The sequence below is a fragment of the Ruditapes philippinarum genome, unplaced genomic scaffold (assembly GCF_026571515.1).
Source record: "Ruditapes philippinarum isolate M1 unplaced genomic scaffold, ASM2657151v2 ctg3062_1_1_1_1, whole genome shotgun sequence".
Taxonomy (NCBI): domain Eukaryota; kingdom Metazoa; phylum Mollusca; class Bivalvia; order Venerida; family Veneridae; genus Ruditapes; species Ruditapes philippinarum.
This window is the reverse complement of record NW_026852595.1, coordinates 520,068-541,099: the sequence shown is the minus strand read 5'-3', so window position 1 is coordinate 541,099 and position 21,032 is coordinate 520,068. Positions and strand designations below refer to the sequence as shown.

General features: G+C 35.4%; 1 protein-coding gene across 3 annotated transcripts; it reads right to left on the bottom strand.

The window, feature by feature from the left end:
• Positions 1–1,816: 1,816 nt before the first annotated feature.
• On the bottom strand, positions 1,817–11,061 carry LOC132718310 (ceramide phosphoethanolamine synthase-like). Of its 3 annotated transcripts, none has more exons than XM_060702030.1 (5): positions 10,791–11,061; positions 6,657–7,979; positions 4,791–4,913; positions 3,487–3,567; positions 1,817–2,908 (listed from the first exon to the last, which is right to left on the bottom strand). In XM_060702030.1, the coding sequence occupies exons 2-5, from the start codon at positions 7,467–7,469 to the stop codon at positions 2,885–2,887; spliced, it is 1,041 nt and encodes a 346-aa protein (XP_060558013.1). In that variant the 5' UTR covers positions 7,470–7,979; positions 10,791–11,061; the 3' UTR covers positions 1,817–2,884. The 3 variants fall into 3 exon arrangements, with proteins under 3 accessions (XP_060558013.1, XP_060558006.1, XP_060558000.1); XM_060702023.1 differs by having other exon boundaries at positions 10,795–11,061; XM_060702017.1 differs by lacking the exon at positions 10,791–11,061 and adding an exon at positions 9,523–9,846.
• Positions 11,062–21,032: the final 9,971 nt, after the last annotated feature.

Genomic DNA, 21,032 nt, shown 5'->3' with positions numbered 1-21,032 from the left:
GGAAATTTTGTGTTAGACCGTGGATGTTAGCTATGTATTTACTGATCTTACGATCAGAAAATACAAAAATGAGACCTTGCTATATATGTATAATATATATAAATTCATTAAAATGTAACTAAGTAAAATCTGTATTGTGTTTGTTCAATTCCTACTTCAGACAAGAATTGAAGTATAGTAAATAAACATATTGAAGTAAGATTTATGATTTTATTATCAACTGTATCTATTTCATACTTTATATGTGGTGTCCCGGCCGGGTTTATGGTACTTCAGTTTTGAATAATCATTTTACAACATTAACATTCACCATGTTGATTTTTGTAATCGACTAGTCCTATTTTGAATTCGGAACAATCCATTATTTCTTTAAGAAAGAAGTTTTTATAAATAACAAGTAAAATGGTTTCCTGCGGTGAACATTTTAATGATATAAATATATTTCAACATTATTTGGGGGGGGGGGTAAATAAACGTTTTTATCAGGAATATAGTTGACAATAATCGATCAATATAGAAGAAGGTTTTTGGAAACAGGTGACCGTTGAAGACCGGAGAAGGTCCAACATAAAACAATTATTTCTTTTTAAGAAAATGATTAAATAGGCCTACCATTTTATGAATAATTCCGAGCAAAAAAAAAATAATAAAGTAAACACACAAGTTTACGCAGAAAATATCTCTATTTATTATGGCAGATGCCACTACGAATATTTTAATTTTGTAGATTTTCAGTATAAACAATTTATTGTTTGTAAAATTTGAGATAGATATTAATGAAACATTGATCATTTTCAAACACATCATTCAAGGTTTTCCACCTTAAACGGTAAAATATTTATAGAAAATCAGAAATATCACGTAATAGTTTTTTGTTCTCAATTAGGTATAGTTCGGACTAATTCCCTACAGGTAAATCCGTAACGTACCGGCAAACAGTATATAGCTGGGTCTACGAAAAGGTCGATTAACAAATCATATACGGTTTATAGATCACATGCTCCTCCATGTACCGAAAACAGGTCACGTGCTCTTCCATGCCTCAAAAGTTAAACGCGTACCAATACCCTGCGGTCTCCAGACCGCAGGGAATAAACAGTAGTCCGTATAGGGTGTGATCGGGTGCCGTCCGGTTAGCTCAATGGGTAGAGCGTTGGACTTCTGGGCGACCTGGGTTCGATTCCCGGACGGTGCAAGTCACTTTCGTTGTGATTGATCATGAAATCCTTTTTTTTTGGCCATTCGCACTGTACCTCTGCTCTGGTCTGTACAGAAGCCATCAGTTGCATGGGAAAGTGAAGGCTGGTCTGAGCACTGGTAAATTTAATGTGGCTTAATTACTGCCGTGATCCGGAGTGAGAACTTCCAACACCACCAGTGTAGTGTCAGAATGCACGGAACGGCTAGTCTAACTCACCCTTGTATATAGTATTATATATGCCGTTTTTTCCTGTTATGGCGTTCATACGGTTCTAAAAATATCTTAGTAACCGAAACAGTTGAACGCGTTGATGCAAACCAAACCATAAGATTGTTCGGCATTGCTTTATCTCTTGACGGAGGGCTACCAAGGCAAATGATTTGTTTTTTGTTGTTGTTTTTTTTTTCTATGAAAATTGCAACGAGGAACTAAATATGCTGCATGCGCTTCAAAAGTAATGTGTTTAAAATTATTATGTTAGAAGTTTAAACCTTTCAGATCAATTACCTTAATGGGAGTTTTACCTTTTTTAGAGATGTTTTTTCTGCTTTAAAAGTTTACAACCAACAATTCACTGTTTAAAAGCTATAAGTAGTCCAACAAAATAAAAACAAGTATCAAAATATGATTTTATTAGACCAGTCAACGAAACTAGTAAACATAACAGTGTAATAAAAATTTGAGAGAGAAAAAAAATTTTGGCAATAAAAATGGCATCGTAAAAAACAAACATCTTCAAATTTATCTTGTACAAATAGATATACATATATCACATAAATTATGTATAGCAATAAAACCATGTATATCAGTCAAGTGTGTAGAAAATGCGAAACAATCCTATACAAGTGTCATGTATAGCTTGTTTACATTCTGTTTTCACCATCCTTCCTTCTGGCTATTTACTTTGCTTTGTATACAATAACTACAGATAGTGTATGATATCTCGTCCCAAAGAACGCTGTAAGAAAATTCGCCCATCTCCGTCACGTACATTATCAAATATATTTAACTACAAAGCGTGTTTGACATGATTTGAAATATCTCAAATTCATCCAAACGATTTTTTTAAATGATAAGACACAGCAAGGTCTTTCAAATAAAAATTTGAAAGACTCTGGACACATCAATCGGAACACTTCGGCTATTATCAATATCCGAAGACTGACGGAAAGAATCGGAAAGTTGCGATTGAAGACACAGTTCAGACCGAATAATCTGAGGCTTATAGTAGTTGTTTAAAGTACAGAACATTTCCGTGAATTACAGAATCCGTATAAAGTATTGCCTGCAAGTCCTCATTCCAAAACATGGTAAATATATGCAGTTGAAACACTTACAGAGTTTTAATTGTATGTATTCTGTTGTCAAGCACTTGAGTTAACTGCGTCCTAAAACTTATTAAGTAAGCATAGTTGATAGCACCATTGTATACAGAAATTTATTTCCCCATATTTCAAAAAAAAAAAATTTTCTTCTCCAAGTCCAACCTATACTTCTTCGTTTGATACTGCACATACATGTATACAGTTATACATTGTGTAGTTCATTACATTTTCGATTGCTTTCATTGTCATCTTACACCATTAATACAATTATGTACATGGTATCTTAAAGCATAGTTGAAACCTTCCGGGTTTATTGTGAAAGACTTCCAAGTTTTCATCTTTAATTTGGCAGCTTCTGTCATAAATGTAGACTCAAGCTTACCTGAAACAAATGTAACGAATATAGAATTATATCTTTCTTGTAAATATAAGGCATGCATTCACCGGAAGTGAATAATGTGACTGTAATTATAAATATATAACATGTTTCATAATTCATTACTTTATTGCATGTTCATACAAATAGTCTTCAGAAATTACTGAGATAAAACTATAAGCATCTTGCCATAATATCAGACACTCAGACAAATATATGTTTCGTCTGTATACACTTATTAATTGTAATCAAGTCATTCCAACAACAACAAAAATATTTGTAGGTGGACTTCACGCCAGGCTTGACCATGATTATCATTTCATAGAAAAGATAGGCCTTGACGTCAATGGATGTTATTTCATATTATAGGCATGATATAATTAAAATACTGCTATATTGCTAGCTTTTACTCCCTTTTTAACCCTGTGGGTTCGAATTCGGTCAGGGACTTTCATGTAATAAAACTTTCCACCATCTTTACTGAATATTTGTGGTTCTACCACAGTAACAACTGAAACAGTTCATGATTGATAGAGCATGGGCAGATGACAAATGTTAATTATTTCCTGAAAGAGCATACATACCTGTGTAAAATGATAAAAACTGAGTGTTGCTAATAAACCAATAACAACGAATCCAACGTATTGCACAAACCGTAGAAACTCCTGCAAAAAATCAAATGTTGCATTTAATACACATGCGAAAATTATTTCCAGAGCTTTCGTTTCTTTAGCAACGAAAAGAACAGCTTAATTTGCAAAATATTAGCAGTAAAAATGCATTGAATTTGATGAAAAATAAAAGATAATCGCATTTTGAATCTGTCTGATATAGAGGTTGTTCCCAAGCTTTTATATTTCGATTTTTTTTAAAGAATCTAGCTATTCTTGCCACGTTTTATTTCACTGCAAAATTATTTTTATTTATGACAATTTGCACTAAACAATGTTTTATTCCTTTTAAAAAGGTGGAGATCCCAAAAGACAATGATAACAGAAACAAATAAATAAAGTTAACTCTCACGTCATCTCTCACACATACTATCATCAGATTCAGATGTGTTCGATCCTCTACGTTACAAGCATTGGAAAGAATGATCCAAAAGACCCAGTAAAATATAGCAACAAAAATAACGTGCTATGATTAAAAAACATTGATATGTTGAGTAAACTCCCGTATAAAATTACCAATGGCCTTCGCCAATGTATATGTTATTATTACGCATACGAAACCTTAATCGCGCAATAAAAAGAACAACAAATGGATATTGGTGCTAAGTAAAGCAGCTCTCCACCTATTGAGTGTGTATTTTGTTAAATTAAAAGATGACACGCCACAAAACGAAACTGTGTTCATGGTAAAACTTTTTGCCTAGGAAAAAAATCGCGATTTTTGTGATTTAAATTAAGCATGCGTATCTCACACGTTATCATCGTGCTGGTATGGTGTGCTTTGTCTTAACCGATCATTCTTATGCAAAATAATTATGTAAACCAAATGCATACATCCATCCATTTACGCCAATTTATATACAACAATGTAAATAGGTTCATTAACATAAATTTGGAAAGTGCTGTAAAATCCGAAGTTGTTAAAGGAGGTTGTTGTTGGGTTTTTTGGTCGTCTTTTTTTCAAAATGGTGATCCATTTGTTTTTTAGGAGATCATAGATGCGAAAGAGATTTTTGTTATATCTAAGTTATCTCTTGAAGTATAAAATGAATGTATGTACGTAGAAAAACCCGAAGATATAAAAAACTAATTTTAAATCGAAGTGGTCACTGAAAAGGGTAAATGCAAACATAAACTATAATATAATTTGAAAAGCCGGTCAGCATATCTTGTACGGAATCCGAATACATGTACATCATGTTAATATTTATATTTACCCAGATTTTATCTGTAAAAATTGCCACAAGAAACATTTGTTGTAATGACTGTCCGCACATAATTCTCCAGAACCAAAATATCAACCAGGTAGTGGTCGAGTGTAGTGCCAGTGACTGTAATGTCTGAAATCACAGACGATGAAAGACATAACTAAACAAAGATGTAAGCAGACGATAAAATATTACTACATGTAGTTTGTTTGTTTGTTTTGGGTTTTACGTCACATCGACACAGTATAGGTCATATTGCGACGTTCCAGCTTTACAGGTGGAGGAAGACCTCAGGTGCCCTTCCGTGCATTATTTCAGGCACGAACGGGCACCTGAGTAGAACCACCGACGTTCCGTAAGCTAGCTGGATAGCAAAATATAACTAGTGACGATAAAAAAGCTCTTACAAAAGAAATCAGTAGACGATTTTAAAAAAGCGGAAGAAAGGAACTAGCAGACGTTTGACGAAAGAAACCAGGTTTAAAGAAATCAACAGACGAGAGAGAGAGAGAAGCTGAAAATAATAATTAATAAAATCAGAAGAAAGAAATTAGCAAACGATAAAAAAATCAAACGATATAAATAACGACCGGACGACAAATGAAACCGACAGCTGAAAGAAATCAGCAAACATACACATTCTAGAAGGAAGTTGGCTACTTTAACTGTTTCCGTCGCATACGAGCTTTAATGTTGTAGTTGTGAAGTGAAAGTAGAATGGCGTGTTTACGTTACACCAGTTTTATCACCTTGACAGTTATGTATATATTATTCAAGTACATCATGTCTAAACGACATAATATTGAGTAAGTGTCGACATCACTTGACATGTACAATACAATAAAAAATACAGAGACTTCACGAAATACATAACAAAATATTTGCAAGCGCTGCTTAAAAATATGCCCCAAAACCTGTGATTTTATTTCGAATCGTCATGTACGTAGTCAGATTCATAAGTATCATAGTTATCTTCATTGATAAGAAAATAGTTAAGTGTAACTTTGATATACACTCCTTTGTTAAGATAGAAGTACAATATTTTTAAATTGTCGTTTGATCGGAGCTTGACACTGCTCTAGGCGATCTAGTTAAGTGTTCATCTGATAAAAGAACCATCATATAGCAAGTAGTGCTTGTCAAAACATATAATTTTAAATATAATTACATGTATATTTTGTTTTACGTTGCGCGTGGAAACCCCCGGACCAAACGTGAATTTCCAACCTATACTCAATAATTTAACTTCGTTTATTTTCTGTTGACACCATGTTAAATTTCAAATTACAGGGTATGAAAACAGCGATTTATTGTTAAATCAAAGAACCGTAAAAGCAATGAAAATAAAACGCCGAATACGCAAAATAACTGTGCAGTTATAAATGAAATTGTATGTGTGTCAAGGTAATAGGTTCATTATAGCAACAGGCCAATGGTTGACGCGAGTCTTGCTTTATCTTCCTTGCTTTATCTTTCAATGTTTATTTTAGCCATATTTTTCTGAAAATACGTATCTATGGTACGAAATTATGATTTATTCAATGACAAATTATGTTTATAATGCTTTTGTGCATACTTTATTTTATTTTACTGGGATATTTGAATTAATATAAAAATGTATTTAGCATCTTGAGACTCTTTCAGATTAGGCATTCTGACACCTTATAATTTTGAGAGGAAAAAACGATCATCTATGTATAGGGACAGACACACTTTTAGGACAGATTGGTGTAGTTCAAAGAACAAAATGTTATCCGTCAAAGGAATCAACTTAGAAAAACAAAATTATATCTGTTTTTAAAGTAGTTATTATTATTCTGTACAGTAAAATTGTTTAAAAGTAGGTAAACAATGTATTAATGTCAATTCACTTACCACCAATTCTGGATCATCTAATTTTGTAAGAAACACTTTTTCAACTCGCATGGTTAACTGATCCCATATAGCAGACGACACTCCAGTTTGCATACCAAAACTAAGACATCGTAAAAATATGAATTGTTTGCTGTAACCAAATTGAGTTCTTTTAATCGGTTTCTCTGTGACTAGATCGTTTTTAGCATCATTGATGTCGTCTGCAGACCATGGAAGCGTTGTCGCGGAGGAATCTGTTCCAGGCGGACATTTCCACCACAGGAAAAATAGTGCACCGAACATCAATGCAAAACCCCCTATAGTGTCTGCAGTACAATCAAACCAAAATCCAAAATTACTATGATCTGACTTGTAGGCTTTTACGGTAGCATGGCTTCGATAAACTGTTCCGTCAAATGCATCCAAGAATGATCGTAACTCAAACAGTAACACTCCAATGCGTCTATTTTGTAGAGATTCTGAGAAGACGAATTTTGCTGATATGAACGCTAGAATTAAATGAGTGAATGTTATCATGTTTGGTGTGATGAAATAAAATATTTGACTAAATTTTGTAACTCTGTTAAAGTTTTCCGACAATGGTGTGATGACGTAATGCGTTGTAGGGTCCGTCATAATAAGTTTTATAGAAAGCGGATGGAACGGTGACCATGACTGTCCGGGTTTTGCGGGCTTCTGGTTGACTAAGTCAACTGACTGAAGTGTGCTGTACAACACGCCATCCATAAGCAGGTAATAACAGGCGATTGTAAGTCCGAGCACCCCAAATATCGTCCTCTGATGCTGAGAGATTGCTGCGTAAATTTGCTGCATCCTGGATTTTGTGTGATCGTCTCACCAAGTTTCAGCTTTAAAACGTTTAAAACACTATCATACAGCACTATAATCCACCGCTGAGAAAAAACATTATTAATTCCAGCTGAATTGAAGAAACAACACTTTATCTTCAAACGGGACGTTCATATACTAGTAACTTGAAAGAAAAAGCAAAAACGGTATTTTGTCGTTGTCCGAACTTTCGCTTTACAATTGAAAGAAATACCGTAATATTCGCCAAAGATGACTATAGATCACGTGGATATTTCGGCGACTTGTAGTGAATCAGCCAACAATCAGTACTTCATATACATGTACGGTATCAATTGTGTCCGTTTACTGTTACAACTAGATAATTAAATTAATATTCCTCCAGCTACATGTATCCTATTTCTATTCACGAGCAACTATACAATTTGTTGGTTGAATGGTTGAATTTTACTGTCTCGATGGAACGGCCATTCAACCGTGCCCACAACACTTGCACTACACTTAGTGTCAGATCAACTGAAATAAAATAAAAAATCATTGAAAAATGATTAAAACACTTGAGTTTTTTCATACATCCTACACAAATTTATGAAATATTGCCACCATTTTTAAATGTATTAAACGAACAGGATTTTAAACTAACACGTGGGTTTAAAAGGCGGATTTAACCTGTCAGAAATGAGCTCTTTGCATAGCAAGTAAAATGCAAATAAAATAACTATCTATCATCATTGACAATAGGCTGAGTTATGTTTTTATTTTACATGTGTATAATTAATGTTGGTTTTATACGTGCTTGTAACACGCCATAATTGTGATAACTGTGGTACGTACATTGTTATTATATATGCGATTATAAAGTCCAATTTTAGACCATGTCCGGGTTTGGTTGTTTTAATTCAACATAAAAATTTTGACAAGAAAGCGAAACCTCAATCAATTCAGTTATACAAAAGTTAAGTATGAAGATATTAGTTATACATCTTTAAAACAAAACAATTAAACACTATTAATATTTAAATAGCAAAATAGTATCCGTTAATTGTAGTATAATAAGAAACAATATTGTTTGTATTTAACTAAGGCCGGAAGAAGACTAATAGGCAAGTTATGTATTAACAGATTAATATAACAATTTGTTCGTAAAGTGCATTTCATAATTTCCACATAAATAATTAAATATTTCATGTTTATACGAACGTATATATAATATGCATCAAAGCAAAGTTGTATCCTTTTTATGAAATTAAAATATTTTCTTAATCAATGTGCACACTTGATGATCTTAAAGCATTCTCAGGTTTCTCATCCGTTGTAAAACTAGCTTCATCCGACACGTGATTTTTCTCATTAAAGTAGATAACGAATTCCTTTAAAAGCTCGAAAGCGTGTAACCAACAAACCAGTTAAGCTCGTTACAAAAATTTAATTTTCAACATTGCTGAGTGCGCGCTTTTCATTAAATGAGCCGCGTCACGACAAAACCAACATAGTGCGTTTGCGACCAGCATGGATCCAGACCAACCTGCGCATCCGCCCAGTCTGATCAGGACCCATGCTGTTCGCTTACAAACCCTATTACAAGTAGAGAAACTGATAGCGAACAGCATGGATCCTGATAAGACTGCGCGGATGCGCAGGCTGGTCTGGATCCATGCTGGTCGCAAACCCACTATGTTGGTTTTGTCGTGACACGGCTCAAATATTCTCAAGTTTATTTAAATAGAAACATGTACACAAAATCAATTACTAATATGAACTCTTCCTTATCGTTTTGTCGGATGCTTTCCGGAATATGCTAAACATAATGTAGACTATAGACTTTAGAGTTTGATACTTAATTTGCATATACATGTACTTAATTTGCATAAATTAAACGCGCAGTCGTAAAGAAATTATATCAATTACTGTATTTTCAATAAATAAATAAATAAATAAATAAATAAATAAATAAATAAATAAATTAATAAATAAATAAATTAATAAATAAATACAAAAGCTAGAAGTTCCGCAAGTAATTAAAACGTTTCTCCGACTCCAGTAAAAAAAAACCATTTACCTTCCTAACATCGACAAGCCTTTGTTTAAATGCATCCATCTATTCAAAAAGATAAAGTTTTGTTATTGTATTACGGGTATTTTTTGGTTAAAGAAAATTTATCTCAATTCTTTCCGACGTTATCACATATTCTGTTTACAAAACACTCAGCCCTTCTTTAAGGAGGTCGCTCACATCATACCAAAATTGCCAAACGCTACAATAATCAGCGAAGTTAGTGCGATAAAAGTTAAGTAGTCCGAAAACAGAATCGTACGACGTTTCACGTTAGCTCAGCCGATCTGTTGCATGGTTCGTTAAATAGTGCGTGTCGGGATTGATAAAGATTTTGAAAAGATACCGTTATGTGTGTGCCACATTTCTGTCCAGATGAATTGAAGAAAAATTAAAATATGCGTTAATTTCTTTTTTCTTATTGTATCATTTGAATAAATCGCGAGTATTGATAGTATTATGTCGATCATTTCCCGAACACGTGATATATTTGTACTATATAGGCTTCAGAAATAGTAATAGGCTGTTAACGCGTTACGAAAAACGTATTTTAACTCGCAATTTTGACAGGCATGTGTGGTTGCATTTGTTTAAATGAAAATTGTGTGAACACTTAAATTTGTGGTAGAATACCTGATGGATGCGTGATGCGCGGCACTTCACAGTTTAAATTTTGAAAAACGAATAACCCAGCTTTACTTAAATTCAAAACAGTCCAGCCAATTATAGAATTTATATACCCTTGCTTGCATTTTGTACTTTATATAGCTAGTTACACTCATTCCTGTATTTTCATCAATAGTGGTATCATATAATCACATGTTAAACATGTTATGATGAGTAATACATATAATAAAATAGTGGGATTATCATAAATACGCTGTAATGTGTAAATATATATTATATACACGTATATCACTATTAATAATATATATAAATAAATACGCATACACTGCCTTTACCTAATCACCAATTAAGAATAGTAAGAAATATTTGGCAGGATTAGCAGTATATAAATAAAATAAAAAACCTTAATTCTATTACTGTTACAAAACAAAGAGTTGATATTTAAGCATGCATTAGATTATTATACGATGATTAATGTAGGCCTACGTATATATGTTGGTGAACGCCCATTATACAAAAAATGAAAAATGAACGATCATGTGTCTGTAGTCTAAATATGTTTATGTGTCCGAGACGATATCAAAAACAAAAGAATAGTTTTGCCATAATAATAAAATTGATTCGTGATGAAAATAAATGAATTTTACCTACGTTTGCACATCCTATTCAAAATTGCTTAATCATATTAAGCTAGTATGCACAATATAAACAGTAAGTCCGCACATAAACCATTACTTTCGTTATCTATTTAACATGCTTCACGTTAACTGGTGAACATACATATAATGTATGGTGATAATAAATGCCTGTGTGCTCATAAAAATACATATGTCATCTACAAATAGCATCTCAAGCGAAACATTGTATCAACTATAGGCAATTATATCAACTATTTCCCGTTTTCAGCCAGCGAGTAAATTGTACACAACACGCGATTGTAGTTTTGTCATTCATATGTAATGTATTGTATATTCAATTGCATCTCGTAATAGGGTATTGATTGACAAGTTTGTATGTGCCTTTTCAACAGCGATACAGCTATTTAGCTATAAATGAAGGTATTAAAAATACGTTATTCCGTGCTATATAATTATGTAAACTCAGTATAAAAATGCTACCGGGTTCCATTAGCAAGCTGTGCAGTTTTATTCGCGTGAAATAATGCAACGTCCATGATTGGATTCGAACTCATAACCTACGGGACCACGGAACGCACAGCGGACATTGAAACTCATAACCTAAGGGATCACTGAACTCACAGCGGACATTAAAACTCATAACCTAAGGGACCACTGAACTCACAGCGGACATTAAAACTCAAAACCTACCACAGCGGACATTGAAACTCATAACCTAAGGGACCACTGAACTCACAGCGGACATTGAAACTCATAACCTACGGGACAACTGAACGCACAACGGACATTGAAACTCATAATCTACAGGACCACTGAACGACAGCGGACATAGAAACTCAGAACCTACATCAGCGGACATTGAAACTCATACCCTAAGGGACCTATGAACTCACAGCGGACATTGAAACTCATAACCTACAGGACCACTGAACGCACAGCGGACATTGAAACTCATAACCTACGGGACCACTGAACGCACAGTGGACATTGAAACTCATAATCTACGGGACCACTGAACTCACAGCGGACATTGAAACTCATACCCTAATGGACACTGAACTCACAGCGGACATTGAAAACTCATAACCTACCACAGCGGCCATTGAAACTCATAACCTACGGACCACTGAACGCACAACGGACATTGGAAATCATAATCTACGGGACCACTGAACGCACAACGGACATTGAAACTCATAACCTACGGGACCCTGAACGCACAACGGACATTGAAACTCATAATCTACGGGACCACTGAACTCACAGCGGACATTGAAACTCATAATCTAAGGGACCACTGAACTCACAGCGGACATTGAAACTCATAATCTACGGGACCACTGAACTCACAGCGGACATTGAAACTCATAATCTACGGGACCACTGAACTCACAGCGGACATTGAAACAAATAATCTACGGGACCACTGAACTCACAACGGACATTGAAACTCATAATCTACGGGACCACTGAACTCACAGCGGCCATTGAAACTAATAATCTAAGGGACCACTGAACTCACAGCGGACATTGAAACTAATAATCTACGGAACCACTGAACTCACAGCGGCCATTGAAACTCATAATCTACGGGACCACTGAACTCACAGCGGACATTGAAACTAATAATCTACGGGACCACTGAACGCACAGCTGGCATTGAAACTCATAATCTAAGGGACCACTGAACTCACAACGGACATTGAAAACTCATAATCTACGGGACCACTGAACTCACAACGGACATTGAAACTCATAATCTACGGGACCACTGAACTCACAGCGGCCATTGAAACTCATAATCTAAGGGACCACTGAACTCACAGCGGACATTGAAACTCATAATCTACGGGACCACTGAACTCACAGCGGCCATTGAAACTAATAATCTAAGGGACCACTGAACTCACAGCGGCCATTGAAACTAATAATCTACGGAACCACTGAACTCACAGCGGACATTGAAACTCATAATCTACGGGACCACTGAACTCACAGCGGCCATTGAAACTAATAATCTACGGGACCACTGAACGCACAGCTGGCATTGAAACTCATAATCTAAGGGCCACTGAACTCACAACGGACATTGAAACTCATAATCTACGGGACCACTGAACTCACAGCGGCCATTGAAACTCATAATCTACGGGACCACTGAACGCACAGCGGCCATTGAAACTCATAATCTAAGGGACCACTGAACGCACAGCGGACATTGAAAACTCATAATCTACGGGACCACTGAACGCACAGCGGACATTGAAACTCATAATCTACGGGACCACTGAACTCACAGCGGACATTGAAACTCATAATCTACGGGACCACTGAACTCACAACGGACATTGAAACTCATAATCTACGGGACCACTGAACTCACAGCGGACATTGAAACTAATAATCTACGGGACCACTGAACGCACAGCTGGCATTGAAACTCATAATCTAAGGGACCACTGAACTCACAACGGACATTGAAACTCATAATCTACGGGACCACTGAACTCACAGCGGCCATTGAAACTCATAATCTAAGGGACCACTGAACGCACAACGGACATTTGAAACTCATAATCTAAGGGACCACTTGAACTCACAGCGGACATTAAAACTCATAATCTAAGGGACCACTGAACGCACAAACGGACATTGAAACTCATAATCTAAGGACCACTGAACTCACAGCGGCCATTGAAACTCATAATCTAAGGGACCACTGAACGCACAACGGACATTGAAACTCATAATCTAAGGACCACTGAACTCACAGCGGACATTGAAACTCATAAATCTAAGGGACCACTGAACGCACAACGGACATTGAAACTCATAATCTACGGGACCACTGAACTCACAGCGGACATTGAAACTCATAATCTACGGGACCACTGAACTCACAGCGGACATTGAAACTCATAATCTACGGGACCACTGAAACGACAGCGGACATAGAAACTCAGAACCTACCACAGCGGACATTGAAACTCATAACCTATATACGGAACCACTGAAGGCACAGTGGACAATGAATGAATATAGTGACGTGTACATTGTTAAACCCACGAACTTTTAATTGAGCTAAAAAATTGTTAGCGAGCATTTACAGTGTATGTCTCTGTGTCCGGATGTCTGTCTGTTTATGCCCTGTGCTCGAACCTACATCAACAAAGCCCATTGATACAGAACTTCACAGCAAACTTGGGTGCATTACTAGAAGACCGAGTGAAAAAGACGTTATTTCAATTTCTTTAAATACATGTATCAAAATATAAATACAATTTGAAAGTTTGTATAATGTGTTGATAGTTCTACAGTCACATGTAACGACTGAGCTACTAGATTTTGAACAACTATAAAATATGCGTAGCCAAATCCGAATCTAAGGCAATCCAAATCTAAAGTAATCAAATTTAAGGCAACCAGAATCTTAGCTAATCAGAATCACACTTTTATTTATCATTCTACAATATCATTTGGCTCATGTTTTATCAGCTTAAAAAATGTTTTACAAATTCAGTACTTGCGGTGAAAGGAAATATCTATTTTGAATGTTCCAGACGTAGTTTAACTTGAAGATTTTAATATTTTTTAAACGATCTTTCATGCAGTTAGTGAATAATGTCTTTTTGTAATTTTGTGATATATTCAATTTTATTTTCTTTAATGTTGTTTTCTATTGTTTCTGACACCAATATTGAATGTCAAATCCCCAAGAAAACTAGATGAAGTACTGTGGCCACAATTTGTTCATGAAAGACTTGGCACCAGTTACTTTTAGATTAGATTATATCACTGTTTCAGCCAAAAGGATTCAAAATATCTTGTAAAAGAAAAAAAAAATCCGATTCGCTACACTAACAGTTACTATACCTCCTCAGATCGCTGCCAACTTAACTATATTCATCATTGGCAGGAGACATATGAGCCGTGTCACGACAAAACCAACATAGTGGGTTTGCGACCAGCATGGATCCAGACCAGCCTGCGCATCCGCGCAGTCTGATCAATATACATGCTGTTCGCTAACAGTTTCTCTACTGGTAATAGGGTTTGTAAGCGAACAGCATGGCGCGGATGCGCAGGCTGGTCTGGATCCATGCTGGTCGAAAACCCACTATGTTGGTTTTGTCGTGACGCGGCACATATGGCATTAGTCACAATGTCGATAAATATATTATCGTAGAAAACCTTTACGCACGTGCATAGAACTGGTACCCGAGAACCCTTACTGTAGAACAAATGGTTTTAAGATTTAGCTATAATCAAAATGGTATATAAGGATCAAAATGTTAAATTACAGAGTATGTTTAATGCCTTGATCATATGTTAAATAGTCAAGTATGTCACAAAATTGTAATGCGTTTCCATTAAACCTGAAAATAGCCTCTTACCTCACAGAAAACATTATAAAACGGCATCAGTATACGGATTTCAAAATCAATGAAAGGGGAGTCATGTGCGAGACGTGCAACAGTTGTTGTCATAAAATAAAAATCGTAAAGAGAATACAGGAACTCTGAACTAATAGTTAACCTCTACACTGAAAAAAAAACAAGATAAAAAAACAATACGACCAAAAATAAAGCAAATCAACATTGTTGTTTTTTACATTAAAACACGGATTTATATTACAAGATCCGTGATTAAAAGGACAATGGCGGATTTGATAATTAAAATGATACTTACTGTGCCGGCGATATCCTTAGATTGGTTTTATTCACATGTGGATGTATGCGCATTGGTAACACATGGGATTTATAAAACTCAAGTTCAATCGTGTAACAGATTTCAAACATATTTTATCAGAAAAGTAAAATGATAAATCAATATTCGGTGAAAATAACAGTGAGTTTATGATTGACAAATATTCATAAATACTTATCAAAATAGCAGCTTAAAAATGAAGTTATTCCCAACTGACTGGTTACCTCCCCTGGCTGGTCTGTAATATTGTATAAGAATAAAGCAATTTAGAAAATCTATACGTTGTTTCATTTGAAGATACATATAATGCCCAAATTTGACATTTGAAATACTGATAGTCGCTACCCAGTCTCTTCTTAAAAGTAAAATAAACATCTTATGAGTACATACTGACAAGATTTGTTACCTATTAAACTGTTCACAGTATATGAACTTACTTACCGCGTTGGAAATACTGTCAGATACTCGTCATTTATTGCACAATTCTGCGTTACTAATTGCACGAATCGTGCACTATTTTCACATTCCGGCGTTACTGGATATACAGTAAAGACTGTTTACAGTGACCTTCGATGGGAGAAAAGAAAAAAGGTCATTATAGACAGGGAGTCACTGTGGACAGTCTCTATATAATTCAGATATATGAACATATCATACCAATATTTTGTTGAAAAGCAGGATAGTACCATACTAAGGGTTTAATTATATTTTTTATTGATATTAAACATATCAAATATCATTTATAAAAAACAAGAGAGTATTAAAATTGCATGTATAATTGGTTAAGATTATAAACTACATTGTACACCATAACATAAGTATTTAAAAGTTACATATTCATTATAATGTAATTTATATTGATAAATCTGTTTGTAAAAAATGTTTAATTTCAATTATACTAATGAGATGTTACTGTAGAGACATTTAATTTTGTATAATCAGCCTGTTTACTTTACGGAGTTCAATGTTTTAATAAAACATTAGATACAAATCTTCATATAATTTCTACAGATAAGTGCTCCGAAAAAAAATAACAATCGAGGTTTCAAACATAACCACACCTTTAAGACGTTTGGCATTGTTTATCTTTCCTCGCCAAAACACCGCAGCAGTTATGTATATGCAGGTGTCTTTAATCATTCTATCGGCGAAAATTGATTGAATCTGTCGCCATTTTGTGTAATTGTCAACAAACAGCCACAGTGTATTAGCGTGTTGCCGATTGGTCAATGCAAACTGCCGTAGATACAACGCGCGTTCTGATTTGTCAATCGCATGAATACGTAATGAGAAAGATAAAGCCTTGCGGCGTGTATTGAACTTTGTTGATGTTGACACGCGTTCTTAATTAGCGGATTAACGGTAATTGGTTGTAATTGAGAGGCAAAAAAATTATTAACAGACCTAGCGGCGTAAATAAGTATGACGGAAAATTATAAAAATCGGGCGACTTCAAAATCTCTTTGAAGTTTGTTTTAGGCAAAGTCGCTGATCCGAAGGCGACTTGTTCGCCAAAGTCGTCACCTAGTTCAAGCCTTGTTATCCTTGCAAAAGTCGTTGTTCACGGCTCAAATACCGTAACGGGTGACTAAATCATGGTCGTTGTACGGACTAGACAGGGAGTCGCTACACACAGACCATTTATATAGTAAATACTGTTCGGCGCACCTAACTATGGTCACTATAGACAGAACGTCGCTATATACAGGGGGTCGCTAAGACAGTCTTTACTGTACACGGTGTACATGGAGTTGACTTGCTGGCGATTTTATTTTTTTCTAGACTAATCTAGAGGCAGATTTCTCCAACTTATTTTCTCATTTATTTCAGAAGAGAGAGAAAACATAACTTATGTGAGATCACATATATCAAGCTATCAAGCATAATATCAATAACTTATGTGTTGTCGTAATGCCCCGGTCACATATTCACGGATAATGCCACGGAAGAGCTACGGTCTAATCGTTCACGGATTACTATGGAAATGTGAAATTTCGTTGTCCGCTACGGTTCCAGTATGGACAAACAACGGTATGATTACGGAGTCCGACGGATTTACCACCAAAAGCTCCCGGAGTGACACGGATTGTTACGGACCAACACGGTTTGATACGGAGCGATACGAATCAGGACGGACGCACTACGGATACACTACGGTCTGCTACGGTATAAGCACGGGTTAGTACGAATAAGTACGGTCTGATACGGAGAAGAACGTATTGATACGGAGAAGAACGAATTGCCACGGATCTATACGGACCTAATACATCCGTCCACAACCTCTTGCTTGCTCATTTTCAAAATGCCTCAAAAGAAAAGAACACATAGAAAACGAATGGCAGAGTTCAATGATTTTGGCGGAGAGGACTCGGCCTAATCGCGCCCGACCCCCGAGACACATCAGGTCCGATTAAAGTGAATTTCTTGAAGGACGCTGGATCCTCAACAAGTTCAGCCATGAGAGCCTCATACTTAACTTGAAGCGGTCTTCGTAAAAGCCCATCTCTAGTCCACCATCTCGTCTGTCTTCTCTTTCTTGATTAGATATGGACTAGTAATCATTAATGAAAAATGTTGATCAATACTGCTTCTCTTTTAATTTTAAGATTTGATGTTCATCTTACAATTACATTAATTATCGTGATGTTTATGTTTTAAAAATATGTAAAAAAGCTTGTTAATTAATCTTATTATCACTCAAGGGCCAGCCTCCGAGGCTTATGAGACACTTCGTTTTATGTACGTATTTACTCCATTTTCACGATCCAATGTTTGTAAAATATGTAACATTAAATGTTATTCTTTTACTTATGAATTGTAGTACGATATTAATATAAATTTACTTCTATGTATGTCATCAAGCAGCTCGACCACTGCCTCCGCATTCTCAGCCATTTCAATATAAAGTTGCAGCCAGTAAAGAGCAATTATCATTTATTAAATGTTTCCGCAAATATGTCTGTTTTTAACAAGAAGGTAGTATTTATACCCTTGAAAAAGTACATGATACTTAATTCATCCGTTACTAAACAGTGGTGGACCGTACCATTCCGTACCGTTTCGTGTTGCAACGCAATAAACCGTATAAGACCGTGCTAATCCTTGCCCTCCCGTAGTACAACGTATTACGATCGTGGCTTTTCCGTGACAATGCCGTATTAATCCGTATTAAAAACCGTAGCTTATACGTAGGGTAACCTACAAATACGTAGTTCTCCGTACCAAAACCGTGGAAATCCTTGACAAGTTGGTGGACTACGAATCAGTACGGACTAGTACGGTTTTCGTACGGACCAGTGCGGATTAATACGGACTAGTAGGGATACGCTACTGTTGATTTTTCCGTAGCAATTTTTTGTGCATGTTCAAAAATTGTCAAGGATCGCTACGGATATACAAGGACTACTACGATTGATTACGGTTACAATACGGAGAGCTACTGACCAGTACGGGTAGCTACGGACGATGCCGGAATTAATCCGTGGCTCTTCCGTGGGCGTATTCCGTGAATATGTGACCGGGGTATAAGACAGGTTTAAGGCGCGGTTTACGCATGATATACAGGTGCTGTTTGATTTTTTTAAAGTTATTTTTTTTCATTGACAGACGATCGACTATGGGAATTTAATCTGTAATATCGGGATCAGGGTTGTAATATCGGGATTTTTTAAAAATCCCCACGGGACATTACATGTATCACAGGAGTTTCGGAAGATATCCGAAGATTGGAAAAGTAAACTTTATGCAAGCATGATGTAACACATTATGTAACACGAAAATATACCCAATTCTTTTCTAATCGCCCCAATTTGTATTTACAGAATATAATACAACTACACAAGCAGTGACAATTTGTTGTGAAGAGTTAAACAAGTGAAGGTTAATGTGGTACTAATTAAGTTAGTGCATGTCTTTTTTGAGAATATGTCACAAATCAGGTTAGCAATAGGTTCAAATCCCTTCAGTAATGTTTGAAGCCTTGTGCACAGAAGTGTTCCTCTATAATTTAATTAATATAAATGGATTTAAAAAAAATAAATAAATGGTCATAACTTCTCAAAACAAGACTTAGAGCACCATATGAGGCGTCAAGAAGGGGAATAGCTCCAAAAATATTGCTTTCAGAATAATGCCCTTGTCTAACAACTGCAACTTGTCCTGATTAGCAAATATTCCAAGTTTCATGTTAAGATGTCTTGAAATGTTTAAATAATAGTCTACATTAAAGTTTTTGCACGATCAATGACCACGACAACACACAGCAATACTTCTTCTTCAAAACAGACAAACTAAAACTGATTTAATTTGCAAACCTAAAAAATATGCACAAGTGCACTTAATGAAAATAATTCTGTGGTAATTTTATGAAGTAACAACAGAATAATATTTTCTTTTGTATAAATTGTACATATAACAAAAATGGGCCTATATATTTCACAAAAATGATTTAATTACAAAGCTCTGACAAAATGAACCGGGCACATTGGGGGAAAATTTTGTGAAAGTTTAGTTGAAAATTTGTAACCCCTTGAAAAATGAAAGACATGCAGTCATAAAAGTATATCTTTGTATATAACATATTTTACTGAAAACAATAAAGTGTAAGTACTCTGTCAAACAAGATCCGTCTCATTTGCCTTTTGACCAGAAAATGGACGTTGAAGGTAGAACTTACAAAAAAATCTGAAGTTCCTAGGTCAATGCACTTTGATTTAATAGCCAGTTTTATCTTCTTATTAAAGGTCACAGTGACCTTTTGACCTAGAAATGTGAGGGACAGATAAAACTTATCAATTTGCACTATAATAAAGATTTCAATAATAAAGCTTTGTTAGTATGAAGGTAATGACCATAAACAAAAACTTGTCATGTCAATAGCATAGTTCTATGAAAGTTTTGTTGAGATTTCTTCAAAGGTGTACGAGTTGCACATTGTTACAGAGATAATATAAAAGTCAAGGTAAAAATGATATAAACCATGAAGCCTTGACCAATACTGACCAATTCAAATGATGTTAGCTTGTAACAAGAGACAATCTTATTGCATTAGAAATGTAGGAGAAATAATTTCAACAAAGTTTGCTAAAAACAATTCACCATCAAAGGCCCATAACTGCGCAAAAAAAAAAAAATCATGCACAAAATCATGGGACAATGCACAACTAGACTTGGAAAATCATGACACCAAGCAAACAATTTTATAAATGTTCACTGAAATTTCCCAAGTGTTTTGGAGTTGAAGGATGGACAAAGTTAATTTACTGAAAAACCAAAATTCTGTGCACAACCAGGCTTGATGACAATCAATCCTGTGAAGTTTCACTGAAATCCCCCTATCAGTTTTAGCGATAAAGCGCAGACAAGCTTATTTTACTTGAAAATTGACCATTAAGGGGCCATAACTATGCCAAAATAAATTTAGGTGAAAAATAAAGATATTATGCACAGCTAAGCATGGTGAAAAACAATCCTGTGAAGTTTCACTGAAATATAATTCAAACATCGGTTTTGGAGATGAAGGGTGGACAAGAATATTGGATGGAC